This window comes from Aquila chrysaetos, chromosome 11 (assembly GCF_900496995.4).
Source record: "Aquila chrysaetos chrysaetos chromosome 11, bAquChr1.4, whole genome shotgun sequence".
Lineage (NCBI taxonomy): Eukaryota > Metazoa > Chordata > Aves > Accipitriformes > Accipitridae > Aquila > Aquila chrysaetos.
In genome coordinates, this window is record NC_044014.1 from 33,133,517 (window position 1) to 33,156,163 (window position 22,647).

At 36.3% G+C, this 22,647-nt stretch overlaps 1 protein-coding gene across 7 annotated transcripts in view; it reads right to left on the reverse strand.

The window, feature by feature from the left end:
* Positions 1-5,250: 5,250 nt before the first annotated feature.
* CCSER2 (coiled-coil serine rich protein 2) overlaps positions 5,251-22,647 on the reverse strand; it is a 75,914-nt gene continuing 58,517 nt past the window's right edge. For 3 of the 7 annotated variants that reach the window (XM_030030024.2, XM_030030022.2, XM_030030023.2), the window contains one exon: positions 5,251-10,485. In XM_030030024.2, coding sequence (XP_029885884.1) covers positions 9,667-10,485 — 819 coding nt within the window. In that variant the 3' untranslated portion in view covers positions 5,251-9,666. Of the gene's footprint in view, positions 10,486-14,340; positions 14,381-19,043; positions 19,129-22,647 lie in introns of all 7 variants that reach the window. The other 4 variants (XM_030030025.1, XM_030030026.1, XM_030030028.1 and 1 more) reach the window with 2 other exon arrangements.

Consider the following 22,647-nt stretch of genomic DNA (forward strand, 5'->3'; position numbering starts at 1 on the left):
CCTCCTATGCAAAATGGAAGGCTTACTGCAGCGGAGCTGCTCACTGCTATAACCTCTGCATATCAAAGTGCAAATCCTAACAAACTAACAGACAACCAAGACTTCTAGGAAATGAAATATGGTAGTATAAGCAGGCAACACAAGTGGTAGCTTCCATTGCTGAAGGTCTGAGGAGAAAGTGTTACCTACTAGATACTAAATTCAAGGAACCTTATGAGTGAGTAATTGTTTGGTTTTTTTTTTTTACATATGCAACAAAAGTATGCTCAAGAAATCAGGCTCATTTAAAGTGCACTGAAAACTGAGGACCCAATAGCAATAGCGATTTCTGATTAATCTATGCTACATACAGTAAAGTTTATGCACAATTAGACAGGAAAGAAAATACACATACGTTCTTCTTGAGTAATTTTCCAAAAGTGACCACCAGCACAGCAAACTGTTGCAGCGTAGTGAAGAGAACACTCTTCCCAGGCAGGCAGGCTTTTCTCTGTGGGGTATGTTTGTGCACAGAAAGAGCAGTTAAAGATTTCTACAAGGGCTTGGAGTTGCAAACACATTTGCGCTTTTAGTCTTTATCTGTCATATCGCTTGTGGATTTCTGACCTGAGCAGTAAGTGAGCTGAACGATAAATACAGCTGGCTGAAACAAGACAAGCCTGTCACAGAGACCAAGAAGGGAAAACAACTAAATTATTCCAGTTCAAGTTATAGAGATTCTTCAGCTGAGGTTATCAATATCTGTTTTACTTCCTCCACCTCCAAACAGATGATTGCTTCCTTCCACTGAGGAACGTTGCTCCCGCTCACTGAAAATAATAAATTAGTATTGCTTAGTTTGGGGCTGGCCCATCAAAGCAAACAGGACAGGGTGAGGAGACGAATAGTCTGTATGCTAGTCAAAAAGACATAGCCCCACCTATGCCTAGGAAGGTGTTTTGGCACGTACAGAAGTTACATATACAGAAATGACATGGTTATAAACACGCCGTCTTTCGGCTGCTTGCATTGCACTGCCCTCTGCTGTCTACTGGAGCAGAAGTCCAGCCTTCTGTCTGTATTAAAATGGAGTGGAGGAAGGGCAAGAACAGAAGTTTTCGCTATCGAGACGGATGAAAATATGAGTTCTCTCTTAAGCTGATCTGTAGAGGGAAAGGGAGTAGATGGAACTATTTCTCCATGGGATTTTTGCCCATCAAAGCATGTCATCTTGCTTGCTCTTATCCACCTGCTTTCTATGCATTCACAATTAAAATAACACTTAATTCTTGTCCTTTTCTGTCAGTAGAGCTCCAAGTGCTTTACCAAGAAAATGCATACTATTAGACCTTGTTATTTTCCCCGTAGACACTGCCAAAAACAGGTTTGCTAAGACTTCTGCAATTGGTAGTCTGTATAGAGCAGTTAGCACAATGTAGAGACCCATGCTCTTACAGTAACAGCTGAAAAGCCCTTCTGTAACAATTATCCTGTGACCATTAGTATATTTCTAATGCCCCTCCTCAAATTTCTTAGTTTCTTTAGTTTGTACCTACACTAGTCACATTCCAGGATAACACTCCAGAAAACATACAAAAAACAGGTGATGCAGTGTTCTGTGTCAGCGGTGTAAGAGGTGTAATACTGAAGTCTGAAAATAGCCTCCATGACCCTTTTTCCCCCTTTAAAAAAAAAAAAAAAATTTGTATGAAGTTAGATAATATTACATAACAGAATAATAAGTGTCAAAAATAATCCCTTGAGAAAATTAACACCCTCAAAGCAGCTCAAAAATAAGTGTCATTAGAAGCATATTTTAAAGGAAATACCTATTTTGCATGTATAAATACAAAGTACAAATACGCAGTATTTTTCCAGTACGCTGCACATCCGAGAAATGCCACACACAGAGCTTTCAACAGTCATTAATATAATAGACACACATAGACCTTAACTAACTCTTTTGAAGTAAGAAATTGAATGCACAGGAGTATTATTAGGAGAGAGGTTGTGTATCATTAAGCTTCCCTGCATGGTAATACCAAATCTGCAACAGCTTATAAACATATGGTTTGAACATCATAGACTTTCTAGAAACATAAGTTCATATCCTGGCAGGATCAACTCAGCTTGACAACCTTCTGCTGTGTATCTTACAGCAATAACTGCTTCACTACTACTGTTGGATACAACATTTCACACAAAGGGCTCTCACCTGTGACTGGGGGCTTCTAGGTTGCTACCGTAGTACAAAAAAATAACACAGCAACAACCCACAGAAATTACAGAGCAGGATTTGAGAGGGTTTATAAACCAGGACTGAACTCTGAGTTGCCTGTAGTAGTCCGAGTAACACAGAAGCTGGTTGCTCAAATCACTTTGCCAAAGGTGAGTGGAATTTAAAAGCATCAATAAACTCACAACTTTTTGCATAAACATAATATGAACCTTTGGAATCCTCCAGGAAGATGGGGACATGGGCTCCTACTACCCCACGATACTGTCAGTGTACTATTTGGGATACATATTCCCATGAGAACTTCCTTACAGGGCTTCAGAGAACTTGTCCACTGTGCTGCATTTAACTCACATAGAGAAACTATTCCCTCTTTTACACTTAATGAATTCCTGCAAATAACTGCTGTGGAACCCTAATAAGATGGAAATTCACTGGATCTGGTAGTAATAAAATAGTTCCAATAAGGTCCACAAAACTTGCCTTGCAAGGAATTACATTAATATTTTTTTTAATTTTTATTTATTTTATTTTAAATCTGAGCTTTGTATATAGCTCAGGGTTTTGAAGACTCCTAAGCAGGCAAATGCAGGGAGATTAATATAATGTTCAAGAAAATAAGGGAGGATTTGTTTCCTCAGGGAATTTTCATCAGCATAGAATCTTACAAGTCTTGACTTTGCTGACACTGGTATTATTTTCATTTTATATATAAGGAAACTAAGGCACAGAGATTAAAAGTAGCAGGGGATAATTAGTACAGTTTGTCAAACTGAGTAGCAATTAAAATGGAGTAAAGAATTGTAGGAATCACTGGACTTTTATATTACTAAGCACTGAAATCTATCAGACTAAATGATCCAAGTCTTTAAAGGCTCATAGGTTTTATATGCATACATGTCTGATACAGCTAAATTAGTGGTATTTACCATCCCTAGACTTATCACTGTGTGTGCACAAAAGCTGTTCTCTACTGATGATCATAAGGAAATCAAGGAAATTTACACAGGCTGATTTTCAAGGGTGACTCTCTAACTGTAGCACCCAAGATAATGATGTATCAGATCTCTCCAGAGTAAAATCTAAACAATTGTTTTGATTGGAGAGGTATTAAGTGAACCACATTCTGTCAGAATCTGAAGCTCCATTGAAATCTAAATGTTTCTCCCAAATTGCTGCATTTCTATGGAATTTTCTGAAAAAAAAAAAAAAAAAAAAAAAAAAAACCCAAGTGAAGTAACTGTTGGACTGTCTCATCTCTACAACTGTTTTTAAATGCCTGACAGCTTGGGTTATTTCAGAGGCTTGCATTCTAATAGGCTTTAAAAGCCAAGCTCTGTCATGAAATGCTTTCAACAACTGAAGTGATTTTCAGAGGCTGTGATGGAGGGAAGCATTTTAAACAGCTTTGAAATTTTCAGATTTTGCTCTGCTTTGGAATAACAAATTCAAAATCATTCTTAAAAGAGAGTTCCTGGTCTGTTATGTAAGGCAATTACTTCTGCCTTTAGCTTCAAACTAAGAATTCCCACTATATTCAGTGAGGACTTCGAGCAAGCATGCAGAACTACCTCACGTATTGTACTGGACCGGAGGACTCTTACTGCATGTGGTTTCACAGAAAACACCTAGAACTCCTAACAGAAAACCCCCCTCTTACCTTTCAGATTGACTGATTAGCTCTAAATACTTGAGTAACTCATTTTTAGAGCTGTGGCATTTACGTTCAGCACCCTCTGCTAAAAGCCAATTCTTATTTGAAATGGCAGCTAATATTCATAACCCAGGGAAAGCAGCAACCACATAGATCTGGTTGATGTTACGTATGCTTCGATATTAACTAGTCTTGTGGATCAGCTGCATTCAAAAGTGGTCATAGAAATAAACCATTTTCTGTACAAGGAGAGGTACCAAGGATGTTGATTCTGGGTTGCAAAAGAGGAAACGTCAGAAATTTCTCAGAATCTAACACTTTCTCCTCACATGTAATATTCTGCCCAATGACAATAAAGCCAATCTGCTCTAGTGTTAGGAGACCACTGCTCTCAGTCCAGTCAGCAGAACATTGCTCATCACTGCCACAAGGCCTTTGCCTCTGGATGGGAGAGAGCAGGGAAGACAGGGAAGCTGCGAATTACAGCTTTTAGGAACATTATTTACGTAGTCATTGCATCAGCTGTTTAACATCTGATGATCACACCAATAGGATTAGACATCACTGTAACACAGCCTGGTCCACCAAGTAACAAAGAGCACACTTATCCAGCAGAACTACAAGGCAGGAGGATCTACAATATGCAATACCTTTTTGGGCCTCAGTTGAGGAAGGTATCCAAAACGTGTTTGAACTTGGAAACCCTATGCAGCAGTTCCCCCCCAGCCCCAAAACCTGTGAAAGTCTTCAAAGATCATCTTGAAGCTCAAAATAAGATCTTAGGTTAAGGATTTCAAGTGTCTGCAGCATTTTTTAAGTGTTCTTACTTCAAACTACAGGATTCTCCTTTTACCAATCCTCCAATTTTGATTGAAATTTCAACCTTGAACTACCATTTACTGAAACAGGTCAGATGAAATTAGTGGAGCAGATTTCCTTTTCTCTCAAGAATAATAAACCACGGGGAGAATACTGGTATACAATTAGGAGCTTTTTATGAATGTTTACATGTATGCATACATTGTATTGATTTGGACTCCCGTGGGGAAATAACTTTCTCAAAGTATTCTCTTATGATAATAATTTTAACTAGTGATTACGTAAGAAAACTCTATGAAATACTCTTCTCAACTGCACACTATAGGTGAAATAACACACCTTTAAAAACTAGCCACATCAGTCCTTGTTCATCTGGAAACAATACATTAAAATGTTTAGCTTTTCTATGATTTTTTTTTTTCCCCTTTTTTCTTTAATAAAAAAGTCTCATGGTATAAGCATAATCTCGCCCTCTCCCAAAATTTCCTGTCTACAATCCTATAATTCTACACAGTCAATGACTTAAAAAACATACAAGTGAACAGTCAGGAGAAACAGACACTTATTAGAATTATGACTTTTATTTTTATTCACTAGAGCAACATTGAGGAAATAATTTTTACATACAGGTTTTTTAATCAACTTTACAAGCAAATTCCAATATACAGTATTTACTCTGGCCTGGGTCAAAACCCCAAAACAACAAAGCAGATAGTAAGGGTACCTCTTGTTTTAGTTAGTATTGAATTTAAAATTTCACTGACACTGGAATTATATTGGTTTTATTGTGGTGCTTTTACAATTAAGTAGGCAGTGAGCAGCTTTACCACAACAGTGACTGAATTTCCTTGATAGCGTAGTTGTACGATGACTATACTGAGACCTACCACCAGGATCATGTATTAAATCCACTCTGCGCAGAAAAAGCCACTATAACGAGATAAGGAGTAGCTACAGAAGCCCAATTCAAGAATGGATTTCCATTTGTATGGCAAGAAAATGTCCATACTAAGAGGATTATGTACTGTGCAAAACCAGAAATACTTCCCCCCCCCAACATGCAACCTACCCAAGTATGACATTTTAGAATGTGCATATGGTTGTGACATGCAAACAAAGTAAATCACGCACATGGTATTCAGTTTTCTAGCATCGTTACAACAAATCAGCGTTTAGATCAAGGATGAAATGAACTTTACTGACCTATGATGCAGTCTAGTTGGTATGTCTAGTCTCACTGCTATGAGAAGTCGAGGAACCCACTCTTTTCGGAACTATATGAACAATTCAGTGTGTTTTGGATTTTCAGGGCCTTTGTGATTATTTTGAGAAAGTCTAAGAGATAATATTGCACTTCTTTTCTCAAACAAAAACATATGCTGGGAACATTATTCTTTAAGGGCTATGCTAGTCCTAGGGAAGATTTGCCATCGGCCTAGATTGGCAGTAGGAAGTGCTAGCTTCAGGGAAGGGGAAGGTAATCATCTGGCTGCATCATCAGTGTTAAAATTCCACAGTAAAATTAAAGTCATTGCACAACAAAAACTCAGTACACTATATGAATATTTTTAAACATGCTAGAGTGCATATCGATTCTGTGAAAGTGATGTGAAGATACCTTGGAAACAGCAACACTAGCAGGGAAATTGGTTTCAAACAAAAGCCACACACAGCGGGAGGCATCTAGATTATTTTAGGCACAACTCCAAGCAATAAAGCTCATTTAAAGTGCAATTCTGTTTTTTCTTTTGTGTTTATTCACTTGTTAAAATGCGTAATTGCCTCTGTACACACATACTGAACAGTAGTTTAATACTTTTGTGAATATTGCACAAAAGAATGAGAAATCAAAAACAAAAAAATGGCAATAAACCAGTTTTAGAAACCTAAAAATACCCTGAAGGTATCGCATCCTTTAATTTACGCATTTAGGATAATCCGCACCAGTACTGATGATATATCTGCACCTTCCATAAGGTAGATACATTACCTGAAAATACTTACTTAATCCCATTTGACAAGCTCTACACAGCGCCCTCTTATCTGTCTCCCCTCAACCCCCATCCTTCACTGAAGTGAAGCTTCAAACTTCACTACTTCTCTTCCAGTTGCCCATCTACTGACAGGCTTTGCTCATACTCTGGACTTACTATACATGCAACAGAGCCTTCCCTGGTAAAGTCTGAAGAGCCAAAATACGTAGTTGGCTTTAGAGGGATGCGAGGCTAGCAGCTGAATAAAAATACAATTCAGACTAGCATCTGTCTCATCCGTGATTAAATCCTGCTGTCTCCAGCTCAATGTCTCACTAATCTGTCAGAACAAAATGGGGAAATGCTGTAACAAAGAATGTAATCTACTTATGCTCCTTTAACACAGAAAAAACCCCACAGAATAAATATATTTTTGTTCTTCTGGGGAAAAAAAAAATTAAGAACTATCTTCTTTTTTATGAAAACCCTGATCATCTCTGCTTCATTCCTTAATTTTCAGTAAAGGTGCAGATATCTATCTATCTATACTTTTAAATGTAAACATAAAAATTTTAACATGACTAAGTCAGGCTGGTGATACCTCCAGAGTAAGAAGCAAAAGAACTCACGGTGAAATATCTCTGTCAATAACATTAAGTGAAAATCATCTTTTTACACAAAATCATATACAACTGAAAATAAAATCAGCTTCTCTTCAAGGAAAGTAAACTTAAAAAACCACCTTCCATAGAAATCTATATGGACCGGAAAACGAACCAGGAATCTGATCATTCCCTCAGCAGTTTTTAAACTCCTGAGAAACAGTTAGCTGCCAGGAGCTAGTTTTGGGGAATATAAAAATTCAGTTTTATTCTCTTATCAAAAGTAAATGCTTTACACTGAAGGCCATCTAATTCAACGCTTTTCAAGGAAAGAATTTTTCCTGGAGAATAATTGTTACAGCAATCTTGAATTGCAGTTATTTTGATCCTATATCAACTGTAACAATTAACGTTATCCTTGTTACTTCTTGCTTACATTGTCTTCGCCCCAGTTAACAGGAAGTCCTGCAGGTCTCTTATTTCAGATTGATATAGCAGTTCTGAAATAGAACCCCCCTACCCATTTCCCACCCCAAGCTTTTCATTTTTCTACTTCATTGTCAGTTAAAAGAATTTACAGTGCGACAAATCCAAAACTTTCTTGGATGTTAATTAGTTACTGAGAAATTCAGGTGAAATTATTATATTTTTTTCCTTCTCCCATCCAACTAAGGTATCCATCAGGATATCCCTAGTTAAAGGGCTTATGTTATAGAAGTTGATTATTGAACTTACTTATGAAGCGTCTGTACCTATTTACTTTAATTCTCTCAAAGAAAATACGGTAGTATGTCAATATCCTATGGCCAAAGCCTAGAACAAACTATTACTATGTTTCATTTTACTGGCATTATATGCTGTTCAGGAACAGATTTTGAGCAAAGTTATTGTAACAACCTTTTGCTGCTGATTTTAAAACGAAATAAAGAACAGGAAAAAAACCCCAATCCGTAACATCCAAAAGACAGTGATGGGAAAGTAGGGAAGAATTGGAGATACGACATAACATTAAGTTTCTGGAAAGCTTCACTGGATATGCATATATTTAACTCACAGCACGTGTCACAGTCCCATAGTTGCACTATGATGGGCATATATTTCCAGACCACTTTCAGAAAAAATACTTCTCCTAGAGAGCAGAAAAATGTTTTTTTTGCTTTATTTCCCCAAAAAGCTCCTTCCCAGTTATCGTGCACTTCTGTAGAAATTACAAAAAGAAAAAAATTTACAAAAAAAACAAAACCAAAATACACATCTCTGAAAAACTCTTAAGAGTACCAGCTCTGGATTAGGACATAATAGGATTGCTCAAAGCAAGTAGTGGGGTTAATTATCTTTTTTTTTTTTTTTTTTTCTGTTTTTTAATAGTTGCTTTTGTTATACAAGTTTTATTCCGTAAAATAGTTTCAAATCCTTATATATATGGCAAAGTTTGTGCAAAATTTCAAGCCAGGTACTTCAGAGTCCTTCAATATTAAACATAAATCAATAAATACAAGTAGTACAATAAAAGTTTAAAAATATTAATTAAAATGCATGTTGTGCAACCTTGACATAGGTGTTATGGACCCCTTATTCCCAGAGGCTCCCTACTTACCAATTCATAAGAGCCTATATTAGAAGGTTTTGCACAAGTATCCTTAGCACTGCGTTTCAAGACTCTACCCGGTAATGTGTCTATTCAACACAATAAAAACATACCACAATCTTTTAACAAATGATGATGCTTAAGAGAGAAGATTCGTTTCACCCTGTGAAATCTGCTTATTGTCTGTGAACAGTGAAAATGGGATAAAGAAAGAACAGAGCAACTTCAGATTACAGCAAAACAAAACAACACAACCCACCCAACCCATCAGATTAAATAACATTAAATATGTCAGTCTTGAGATAATGATAAATACAAGGATTTTTGCATAGGCCTCTGGAATACAGAGTCAGAATTATGGCCAATAAAACATCTGCTAGTAAGTCTAATTTTCCACCACTCTAACCTAACGAGTACTCAGAACCAAGAAGTTAAACCGAATAGTAATTTCATTGTCTAATAACTCAAATAAACAGAGGTAAGAAATGATTTCTGCAATCCTGAAATACATAGTGCAGCATTCTGGTATTCGTGGTCACCACAGACTTCAGTATTTGCTTAATTACCAAGACCACCAGGCAATACAATCTTTAATACAGACCTACGATATAATAAAACACTCTCAAGAGAAGCTGCACAGCTCATAACATGAGCCTCAGAACATCACAGGATGGAGTATGCAAAGACTAAAGAAAGATGCTATTTTAATAATTCACTCAGGATTTGCAGGCTGTAGATAAAGCAGCCTCAAAGGCAGTCAAAACATAGGAAGTAGTTTAATGTATGGCATCATTCAATGAGATGTAGGTACGTTCTCAGTGTGTCTTTGGTTTAGGGAGGCGGGAATGCCGATTAGAGGGCAAACTATCCCCAGAATGCAAACCGGTATTCTGTGTCTGCACATTTTCCTTTCTCTGTAATGGTGGCTTTGGGATGTTAGTCTTCAAACAGGTGTTTTGAGGCTCTGGAGATACTGGTGTGGGTTTTTGACTGCTCACTTGCTTATATTTAGCAAAGGACATAGTTGGTGGACGAAGTTTAGACACTTTCTGACTCTGTTTACCCTTTAGGTTATCCTGACCAGATGTTGGCTGTAGCCGAGTCGAACTACTTAATGGTAGCTCACGTTCCTTGGAAGCAGCGGAATGATTTGCAGATCGTGCGAGAACGGCCATTGTAGGAGGCACTAAAGCATTTGGGGGCTTTGCGATTCTTAAAGTCTTTGGCCGAGAAGCCTGATTTGTGAATGAAGGTTGACCTTTCACAGCTAATTCAGTCTGCACCCCTCTAGCATCAGCTCGTGTAGAGGTCTGAAAACAGGAACGAGATGGTAATGTACCTTCTTTATTAATAGCCACCTCTCCAGGGTCTTCAGTATTTTGATTTTTCAAATTTTCCAAATATGATGCATTCTCATCTTTTATGTTTAACTGTATGCTCATTAAAGAGTTTACATCATTCAGGCTATTTGTGAGAGACACATCTGCAGCATTTTGATTCTGATGATTGCTATTTTCATGCAGACCATGTTTAGGATATTCACTGTGGGCCTCGATATGTGGCATTTTTATTAGTTTTCCCTGGGCGAGGTCTGTGGAACTGGGAAGGCTGCTGGAAGGCTGTAGTACTTGAGGCTGTTAAAGAGAAAATAATACAATAATATATTAAGCAAAGAAAGCACCAAATAACACTCTGAATCCAACGTGCGCTGACTGGATGCTTGATAAGGGCTGTATATCTGTTTTTTTTTAAAATCAAAACTTTGACTTTGGCAAAACAGAATGGTTCATGGGACATGTAACTTAAGTGGAAAAAATTATACCAGCACTGAAATACATAACAACACAAAGACAAAAAAGAAACCCATTAGCTTAAAAAAAGAATCATGAAAAAGGCATGATTGATGGTTTCACCTAAATCTGCAGGACAGCGTAAGAATTGCACACAAGTACTGATCAACTCTGAAGTGCTGAATAAACAAATGCAATGGCTACCAGACTGTATCCATCTTTTAATTTCTAATCACTGCACACTCAAGTTAGCTATCCCAAACCTTTTATCAATGTTCCATACTGTACAGGCAGGAAAGGAGTTTAATGGACCACATGAATTTACAGTGCATTTTCCTTGCCTTACAGAGGTCAGAAAATCTGATACAGATATGTTGTAATTAGGCTACTGATTAGTCTTAGGTAACTGTTTTTCTTGAATGGATTCCAAATGGGCTGATAAAGAAACCGTCTTCCTACAAAGCAGTACAACAGAGTACATGTGAAGCTAGAGATCATATACTACTACACTGATAACCAAGGGACAAAGATAACTTAATGAAGATTTTACATTTTATCAGAAGATACAATCTAATCAGACATGTATCAGACAAGAGAATTGCCAGTACCTCTTCTGGGTCATTTTTATTTTCTCTTTGCTCTTCCCTGTAAAAAGACTTTAAAGATTAATGTGTGCACTAGCTTCACAAACACATCCTAGACCTGCAACTTGTATACAGATCTTGGAAGATTTATTAAAAATTCTGTAATTGATGGCAAACCCCCAAACAGATTAAAACTTAAACTATAGTTTTAGCAAGTTTCAGGTTTGGACAATTTTCTCCTTTTCTTTGTGAAGGAGGGGAACTGAACTACCACAAGCTAGTCTTATCCCTAAACTACTTAAGTTCTTACCAATTGACAGATTGCATGTACATAGTAAACAGGTTTTTATTTGTTTACGAGTGAAATATAGTCAGTAAAAAAGAAGCAATGTTTGTCTTTAAGAGATTTGACTAAAAATGTCACTTCAGTCACTCTCTTGAATTATTCATAACTGCTGAATGAAGTTTATTTGTCTGGTCTTTTTAGCTCCTCTCAGAATCAGCAGGAAGAACGTAATAATAGCTGTGCATGCCAAAGTCCTGTTACATTTCTGGGACGATAGCATGTCTTGGGATTCTTTAAGGTTTTCATCTTTTCCCTGGCAGGATTACAACTGAAAACTGAATCCTCAAAATTCCTCATCAAGAAAAATTTTAAAGGTAATGAGAGAAATATCAAGGTTTCTCAATCTAATTTTGATTTCCTAGCAGTTTTTCCATTTAGAATATACTGATTCTACCTGTAAGTAAAGGCAACATCTAAGCTGGACCAGTGACATCAGCAAGTGATATACAGGTAAGTGCAAATATGTTGAGCAGTCTAAACACAATTGTTTTGGACAGAGGGAGGAAAAAAAAAAAAAAAAAAAAAAGCATTCAAAACAGTGTCAAATGAGTATCAAAACATTATTCCTTACGTGACCAAAACTAGCTTAACTTTGTGAATCCTTCTTAACCAAGCAATCCTACAGGAAGGAAGTACTAAACACAATTAATACTTCAATATTAAGAGAGTTACAGGTTTAAAAAAAAAAAGAATCCTCCAGATATTTTTGTCATTTTTTCAGTGTTTATGTAATGGGTTACAGAAGTCATTATCCTTCCAGCTTACAGACAGATGTTACCCAAAATGATTTACTGGTTTGCGACCTCACCTGCAAAAACAAAACTGCTAAAAATGAGTGCAGAAACCAAAGCCATATATACCTGATTCCCATAAAAATACTTCGACAAATAATTCCAATTTTCTAATCCTACTTGAATTCAAAAATCAGTACATTTATAGCAAAGTATTGTGTCAGATTCTAATATGTAAAAATAATTGTCACAAAAGTTTTCCCCCTCACCTAGAAAGGGTTTCTAAATGCCAGTCTTCAAAAACACAGATAAATATCGAATCTAAGCATTACAAATCCTATCCTTATATCAAATAATCCTAGTTACACTAATCAGCAAAATGAAAAATTTGTAAATTACAGAAGAAATTAAATTTGTATGGAAAGTTGAGTTAAACACAAAAACATCTGAAATACAGCAAAGCAGCAAGCTTTTAATAATGCTATTTTGAGTTCTTTTTGACAAAAACTAGGTAATATTTGAGCTTTTCCATTTGGGCAATTTTGCATTTTTATATATAAAAATAGCCAAATACACATTTTCCTCGTTATCCTTCATAACCAAAAAAGGTCTAAGCAGCTTAATATGCAGAAAGTTAGCAATTCAAAGGTAGAAAACAGCTACGTGCTCAGAATTATGAGGACACTAAAGCTCTGGTACCACCTTTGCTAAGTTGTTTTAAATACTGTACTGTTTTCTAATTTTGTATTTCTACTTAGTCAAAGTCTGTCCAATTATCACGATTACAGTTTTTAATCTCTTCAAGTTGCTACATGTATTAACATTCAAGATGACACAGAAAGAAAAACACCACTTCCAAATTATGCAAGTAACAGTTGACAAGGTATTTAACACTGAAAACTGCATTATCTTCTTCCACAGCTCACATCTTTGCCTTATGCACAAGTTTTCATTTTAATAGGGAAGTCTTAATAAATGATGGACATGTTATTAGTCAAAAAAAAAAAAAAAAAAACCCAGCCAGCAGAAGGACTAGTACTTGGTGAATTCTATCACAAGAAGGAGGGGGAATAGAAAGATAAAGAAGCATTCCACCTTCTAGGCCTAGTATTTTATTTCATGGAAGTCTTAAAAAAAAAAAAAAAAAAAAAAAAAAAAAAAAAAAAAAAAAAAGCTTGTCATCTGCATTGCTTTGAGTGCACTTTTGATATTTCAGGGTGGGACAGACCATGACTTGGTGCAGACTGTCATGCTAACCAGACTTCTATTTTTGTCCCATAAGGAAAATATACAGGTGGACAAACACCTGCATTCCTTTGGGATGCTCTTAAAATGTAAAGTTCGACTCTAAAACATTTTGAGTACAATGTAACTGAATTAGTTCTCCCCAAATTGAAAGTACATTAGACAAAACGCTTTGTGCACATGCTCTTTTTTGCACGACAAAGAAACAGACTTTTCTGTACTAGAAAGAGCTTCAGAGACTTGCATGTATTGATGCACCAATCAAAATTACTAAATTACGGTCCCTACCACATCAGCTTAAGAGATTTTTCTTATTTATCTCAACTAAAACTGGCTGTTACCTCATCCAGAGAAAAATGACAACATATCCACAAAGAGGATTACACAGTTATTGAACCACTGAGATTGTACTAGCTTTATGTTGGAAAACTGAGACGAGTATGTTATACTGATAAAGAAGTTAAATCAATGTGGTCATGACAGTGACATTCATTGCAATATCACTACTTTAAAATTCCCTTCAGTTTTGCTTTGGTTATTCTGTATCTCTAACCTCAGTCCCCATCTTGATACCCTAATACCTCTGTAGAATGAAATAAAGGCATTTTATCCCTGCAGTATTTTGAGGAACAAGGGAAGTGAAGCAATGAGAAATCCGAAAACTGCATGCACATCTCCGATAGACATGCATCATGCATAAGGAAAAAAACCACCAAACAAAACAAAAAAACCCCAACACAACAGTGAAAATGCGTGAGGAGGAGATGGGAAGAAATCTGAAGTTGTACTGTACCACGCTTTATCACAGAAGTAATGGACTAACTTCTCAACTCCTTGCCAATGGCATAATGGGAAAGCAGAGACAAGAAAAAGACAAGGACAATGATGTCAGAGGACCAAGACAAAACAATGAGCAATTGCCATGACAGAACTGCAACTTTTCACCATTTAAATTGCAATTACCATGTCCCCTACTAGTTTTTAATCCACCTTCCAGAAACAAAGGTAGTAATAGTGTTTAAGTAATGCAGTACAAATAATATTTACCGCAAGACCTGCACAGAATACCTTTGCTCTTGCAATTTCAAGTCTTGTAACACAGTTAATCCTTACACTTCAAATACGGTTTAGAGCTGTAACTACAATTTGCGTGTATGATTACAACTGCGTACATCAAAAAATACTTTCATCCATGCACATACATGTTAGATATCTAACAATGAACAACGTCATAGGATACACTGCATTACATGTTTTGATCGTGTTGTCCATACTGTTTAATAACCCATCTTCCTAGCAGCTCGTTCATGAGCTTGAAGAGACTCCAAACTACCATGGTTTCTTTTTGGAGGTGGGGGCAAGTGGAAAGGGACACAAACTGCTACATAAATTGTTCATTTTCTGATCAGTTCTGACATCCCTTATCTCACTGCCTTGGCACAGGATAAGCTGTCATTTCACAGGTCTTCATTTGAAGACACAGCCTTATTGAAAGGCTACACTGGAAAGCTCTCTCTACCTCTGGAAAACATCAAGATTTCACACCTTAAATCTGTAGCATTTACCAATACCTTCATTTTGGATTTTTTGTCTTCTCCCTTTTAGCTAGCTATATTATACCCATATTTCAACATTGTAAAATAGGATTCCACAGTATGGAGTATGACTTCAAGTAATGATACTAAACAACCCTTTTTTTTTTTTTTTTAAACCACCATTCATTACCACATGAGGGTAGTAAAATAATCAGTAATATGGCATAGCATTATTTTTTTTCTGCATAGTCTGTATAGAAACCCCAACTTAAAGAAAAAACACTGTCTTTCTCAAAGAAAAGTTACTGAAAGTAATATATAACTACATCAAAGCAAGCATTTAATCCATAAATACCGATACAAGTGCAACAAACAGACAAATATGACCATATGTAAAATTAAGTTTTGTTTGCAAATATATACTTAGTTAGGTACAAGAGACATTTCTCTTGTAGTCCAATCTGCACCTACCCAACTTGGGAGGAGTTTTTCTTAAAAGACTTTCTTAATATAGCTGAACACTCATTTCTCACAGCAAAAATAATTACATATAAAGGACAGTAATGTAATGATTCCAGGACATTTTTAATATTTGTCACTCTCTTAACATGAGTCACAGAACTTCCAAGATAATGTTCTAAAGCAACTTTGTGCTGCTAACACCAACACTTTGTACTCCCTACAAAGAACCTGAATCAGTCAATAAAGGTTTGGAAACATTTCATAGTCTTAAGCAACACACCTTTGTTTAAAAAAAACAAACCAACCAACCAAAAAACAAAACCAAAAAATATGAAAAAGCAACACCTGGACCTGATTTATAGTCAATGTGCATACAGCAGCTTTCTTGCTAGTGATAAAAAGCTATGTGTCACCTGCAAGAATTGCTTACGTTATCTTTATTTGTAATGTTTACATACAAAACGTCTAAATACTTTTTTCATGAAGTGCACAGTAAGCAGAGATGCGAACAACTGCAATGCTTGAGTAACAAAACAGTTTTCATCAGCATTTCTGTGTGGAGAAGCACTTGGGGCTAGGGGCCTAGAAAAAGTGGTATAATATTCTTGTATTAAAACAAGAGTTCATAATTGGTTCATTGACAATGTGTATTCTAAATGCTGTGTTTCTAGAGCTGCCTTATTAAAGCTCCAGAATACAAATGCAAAAGTTTTAAACTATATTGAAGAAAGTTTGCTATGTCATCAAATTATATCCGATAACCAAGAGAAAAAATAAAGGACCATTACATAAGAGTTGAGTTTAAGTCACATATAGAAATTATAGGAATAAAACCCATGTAATTTTGTTCATAAAATGACAAAAATCAATGTACTATTATGAAAATGTTTATGAAATACAAAAAGCTGAATTGTTTCCAAGGCTGTTGAAACAACATGAAGTTAATAAATGTGAAAGTATTAAAAATTAATTCTCATTAAAAGTCCAAAACATACATCCAATTCTGAAGTGTGTTAACAAACTGCAGTGATACGGTAAGTTCATAGGACAAGTTAAGCAGTAGGTATGCTAACATTGTAACTGGTGCTAATAGAGAAGAACTGTAAGCATATGATATAGTATTGTGGTATTATGTAGCAGGGATATATTACCTGTCCTGTACAGCAACAGTAACATTATACAGTATATAAACAACTAAATATGAACAGTTTACAGATTTATACCCTTGGAATCTACAGTGCTTGTATGTGATCTATGTATCCATCAGCTATCAACAACATAGTTATGAAACTTGCAGTATTCACAAGCGCAGATGCTATTTTAGGTTCAGGATCCAGAAGCTACAGAAGAAATGCTTGAATTTCAAGATCTCCAGACATAAAACACAGCCAAACAGAAATCGAGACTACTTCGTGTTCCCATCACCTTCTCTGTATTATTTCAAAAGAACACTTAACATTGACTTCAAGGCTATTTTCCTATTCTTGGTGGTGATACCCAGCTCACCACTTCCCTCAAAACCCCACATTTGGCGTTGTGTACTAGCTCAAAAACCAGCAGACCAAAAACCACTGGACCAAGGGAAAAGGTAATGTGGGGAAAGAAGGATGCTAGTGATAATTCCAGTAATGTTCTACTTTATTGGACTCTTCACACAGCAATGAATCATTGATTTTTCAAGAGTGTCAGTAAAAATGTCCAAGAAACCTCGTAATTTACACTGTATTTTTATTCTCAGTATTTATCTTTTGAGCAAACCTGAGACTTAAAGAAAAAGGCGAGGAACACCACGTTATAGGAAACATCTATTTTCCTAAGCAATAGGTTAATTATAGTTTAGGTTCATTAGCCAAAGGCCAGTTTTCATCTACTTCATTTCCTTTACTAGTAATTCATAGAATTTAATGTACAAGATATACACTAAAAAAAATCCAACCTGCTTTAGGAATGGAAGCTTACGACAGAATCCCTGAATAAGAAGCCCCTGCCATTAGTGGAGGAATGAGGTGAGGGCTCAGAGAACTAGTAAGTGATTAGCAAAGTTGTCATCTTCAGTTAAGCAGTCAATGTGAATGATGTGACAGCAGAGGCACACACCTGGCAGCTCAGACACCATCCTCCCATTCGGAGTCTCCAATCAGTAAGCCCCAAAACTGTGATATTTATATGCTTCTCAGGTCTAAAACTGATCTTTTTAAACTCAGACTCTCTCCTGACAGGACAGCAAAATAAGCCAGGCTGTGCTACTGCTGGCCCTCTACCCAGAAACAGAAGACATGATGATCAGCTTTAGGGGTTCTATGTTCATTACACACACACACAGAGTCCCACATCAAACACAACAGGAAAATGAAGCACATCCCTCCATTGCATAGAGAAAAAAGCCTATGAAACAGGCTGTGCATTCCTGATGAGTTTTTAAGATGAACATTGTCACAGAAACGTCAAGAGAGTATTTGAAACACAATTTACAAAATACTTCACAAGATTTTTTTTTCTTGTAATCGAAATAAGTTAGGATTATTGCAATCTGAAATATACATAAACTTAGTTTTCCAGGTGCAGCTTACTCTTCAGATCTCCATTGGCCCTGGAAATCTTACTTCATTTAAATTATTCTACTTTTTCCTTTATTTCTTGTCCAAATACACTCTTGGGCTCTGCTAGGCAGTCAAACACACTGTAATTCTCAAATTACAGTACATTTTAAAAATATAACTTTAGCTTTATGAACTAGTTATATTTCTTTGAACAGTTATCTGTTTATAATGCAATACCAAAGCACAAAATAAGACTTACCATTTCTCTATGTCTACGTAAGCATACAGTTTTAAAATCAGCAATTGTCTTTTGTTTTGCAGATCCAAGCCAAGATAACAAATGCATCTAATATCAGCCCACATTGTAGCTAGCACATAAGGAATGTTAATAAATCATGCAAGTTTTGCAACAGCCACTTCAATGTATTAGAAGCCTTTTTACAACAAATACTCTGGGGGGGCGGGGGCAGAATAAAATTAAGTTTCAGGGAAGCCATTCTGAAAAGTTAAGAAAACTCATAAGAGGCAATCAAAATGACACCTTCTCACCAATATTATGTACATCCACAATGTATTTATGTAAATACATCCACATTTGTACACATGCAGACTTAGGAGCAAACAGAACACATACACAAACAGGATGGTATATTACAGCCATGAAAAAGGAAAGGGAAAATGCAGCAAGCAAGATTTATGTTAAGACAAGACTGGAAAAAAGGGCCTACTCAGGTTTGCCTGAAGAACTGCTGAATTAAATCAGCGTTTAATAACTGTTATAGAGCTGTAAGTTGTAGCTTATACACTGGCTGAAGGAAGCATTTTGGTTAGCCACAGACTATTGTGTATGCCTGTAAATCTGCCTGAGAAAGGAGGATACTACGAGATGAACAGTGCGTGCAAAGGGGAAGCTTCTACTGGAACACGGTGAGGGAGATGAGTGAGAGGTACAGACTCACTCTGTCTGCGGTGCGGTGGAACAGTCCGAGGGATGCCCTGGAATGAGCCCTGCCAGGGAGAGAAGGAGGGAGCAGAATACCCACCCTGTGCAGAAAGAGAGAGGGGGAGAAGTATAATAAAAAAAGAGAACAGGGAAAAACAAGACACCAAAAAGCCACACCATTCTTTTTCCCCCAGAAAGGTATCATTATATTTCCCAGTTGTTCTACTTTGTAAAAGCAAACGCTACATGCTACTAAAAAGCTCAGAGGAAAAACCACATTATGATTCCCTAAACCAGTCAGAAATCTTACACAATACCTCCGCTTTTATTCAATATGTATGCACACATTTCTTTTAGAGATGTTTTTAAGGGAAAAGTACAGGAGCTGAGCTTTTCACATTAAAAATACATGCTAAAAATTGTATTTTTACAGCTTTCAAAAGCGTTTTAAAAATGCCTCACCAAGCAGTAAGTTGCTTAATACTAATCTACTGAAAAACCAGTCAGCTTTAGTTTACAACAAAAAATTTCTAATGCATAGAGACAGATTTTCTAGCAAATCCTGGTGCTTTAGAGTCCACTTCACTCATATTTTGATAGTATTATTGAATGTGAAAGAGGAGAGGTGACATATAACTGTTTTCCTTGCACTTTGCTCTGGGAGCTTAAGTCTTCCATTACAGGTTCAAAGAACTGTGCACATCAATGCCATGCAGGGTTTGCCTGTCAGATGTTTCAGATCACCACAAGAGACACATTGTGGTTGCTGCATTCTCAAAGCAAGAAAAAGTAATTTTATGCAGTCTATCATTTTCTCCATACCCCTACCTTTAGAAGAAATCTATCCAAACTGAATCTGCCTTCTTAAATCTCATGAACTTGATTTCCTATTTCAGCAAGACAGGTTTGAGTCTTTACAACCCCTTCACCATTTAGCAGCTGAAAACTTCTGCTTTTATGAGTTCTGGAATATTGGTGCTAACGATAGTGACTGCCATTGCCTCCTGGCTACCAGTAACTAGCAGATATCAACAGCAATCAGTTGTAGCTACTCTTTCAGACAGCAGGCATAAGATATCTGAACAAACTTCTGTATCAAAGAAAACTGGAATACAGTTTGCCCCTCCTCTCTAGTTTCTCTGCTGGCACATCTGCTGCAGATCATACTGCCTAGGGCTGGACAAAAAATAGAGAAGTATTTTATTTCCATGCTCCTTTTTAAAGAACGTTAAGCATCACATTATTTCTATAAAGAAATATTCTCCTTTTATTTATCCTAGCAGAATTTTAGACACTTCCCTGACCTTCCAGTTACCCTAACCTAGTTAGCTTTTACCCACCACTATGCCAAGTTTCAGTACTCCTAAGATGTAACTTAATAACACATGCATTTAATCTAGTCTTAGAATTTGCTAGCCAGAACACTTTTAAACTAGAACAGGAAATAAAGAAAAAAATCTGACAAACTTCTTTATTCTTCTTCAGAAGCTGAGATAAAACAGTTATTGGAGCAAAATCCAAGGAAAAAATGAAACAAATTCCTTCATCTGATTATCTCTAGATGGAGATATTGATTACCTAACATGTTCTTACAGTCCTCCATCAGTAGACATTAATGTCAACACAATTTGTAGACTGCTACATGAAACAACAACAGCACTTGCTTTAGTCAAGCAATATGACAAAATAATTTAATATGTTGCATCAGCTGAGTAGGTATTAAACACAGAAATATTCCTGGGAGCAAGATTAATCAATCAATGATTGATGAGACATTAACAAAAGCTTTGGATTTTCACAGCACTTTAAAGAAGAACACTTCATTTTTCAAGCTTGTTCACATTTCAACCTAAATTGTGTAAAGATGGTGCAACAACAAATTCTTTCCATTCTCTAAACGTAACTGAATCTCCAGATAGTAAAAAGCATAGTATCATCAGGCATAGGTCTCATCTTGTAGAGACTTGAGTTGGCAATGGGCTTTTTCCAGACTTTGAAATTTTTAACACATTAAATGAAGAAGGGAGGTAAAAATTTTATATCCCGTCCCCTCCTCTCTCAAAAAAGAGAGATTAAGGCAAGTACAAGCCAGATGAGCTACATAACAGTTATGATACTATTGTAAAAGCAAAGGAGTATTTAGATGTCTTAATACATTCCAGTAATTTTTAAGCATCCACATTAGCACTTCAAAGCACAGCACTAAGTACAGTCTTCTCAATAATTCTTCACAGTATTTAATCATTACTCTGACTACAGAAGTAAATGAAGAAAGTACAAGTAACTTCCTTCAATGTTTTGCCTGCTAAACTGAACTGCTCTCCAGGCACAGTTCAGTCCCCTTCTCCTGAAGGCTGGAGTACATTCTATTATCTGAGAAGCAGAAGAGCTAGCTCTTCCTCTGGCAGCACTCTTGAGGGTTTACACTGCTCCATATAGACACTCTGCTCCATATAGGCAAATGTCAAATAAATGCCAGACTTCTTACTTGTAAAAAAATCATAACAAGCATTGTTTAATTGTACATCAAATAAGTAATTAAAATCAACATCAATTGATCCAATTAAGGACCAGGAAATACAGCACTGGGAATTTAAGATAGGTGTTATGACTTACATTGATTTTACAAATGATAAAGGCTGTACCGAGCCTGTATACGTAGCACCTTAAGAGATAAGTATCTGCAAATAACCCTGGCTTATGAAAAAGATTACTTTTAATAGCACTTTACAAAACTCCAGCAAATTTAAAAAGCTTTCTCCTTTAAACAGCAACTCACATCCACCCCCTTCTATCAGTCAAATGTGTGCTTGAGTTTCCAAGAAATCCAAAGAGGAAAAAAGAAACACACACTAATAAGCACATCTCCTCAGATTATGGTACATACTCAAAATATACAGAAAATGTGGCAGTTTCATACTGAATATAGGGAAGAATAAGAACCTGAATCACAATTTATTTTATGCTTGATCATTAAAAAGTCTATAAAACTCACAAGCAAGCAATGCTAGAATTGAAAGATGAGAATGTGACTTACCTCAGCTTCTATAAAACAAACAAACATACATTGGATGGGATTCTTCTGGGTTCTGAAGCCTAGTCTGATGCAAGTCTTTCCACTTGCACTTTAACATTAGACACCAGTCAGAACAGTTCCTCGCCCCAGCTGTTATGTGCATCCAGTCACTAAACTTAAATCCCATTCCTCTCATTTCCCAGATATTGGTATTGTGAAATAGCAAAAGTATCCCAAAAGAGAAGTGACGCAGACTTTTAAACGCCAGGCAAAACAGAAGACTCAGGAATGGAAAAATAAGAGCAGCTGAAATAAAAAAATAAAGCAGCCTACAAACCAGAACAAAATGATAAATGTTCTTCAGAGATCCTGATGAATTGTACAATTGCTGCTAAACACTTCATGAAGTTCTGACCCTAACTGCACTGGAAAACCTGTTTTTTGTTTGGTTTGGGGTTTTTTTGTTGGTTTTTTTTCTTTCTTTCCTTTTTTTTTTTTTAGAAAAGCTACTATGAAGATATTAAGGCCCAAGCTTTCCATTGCTATGAAGAGACCTTAACCTTAGAATAAGCAATCACATGAACAAAAGCAATTGCTTCTGCCA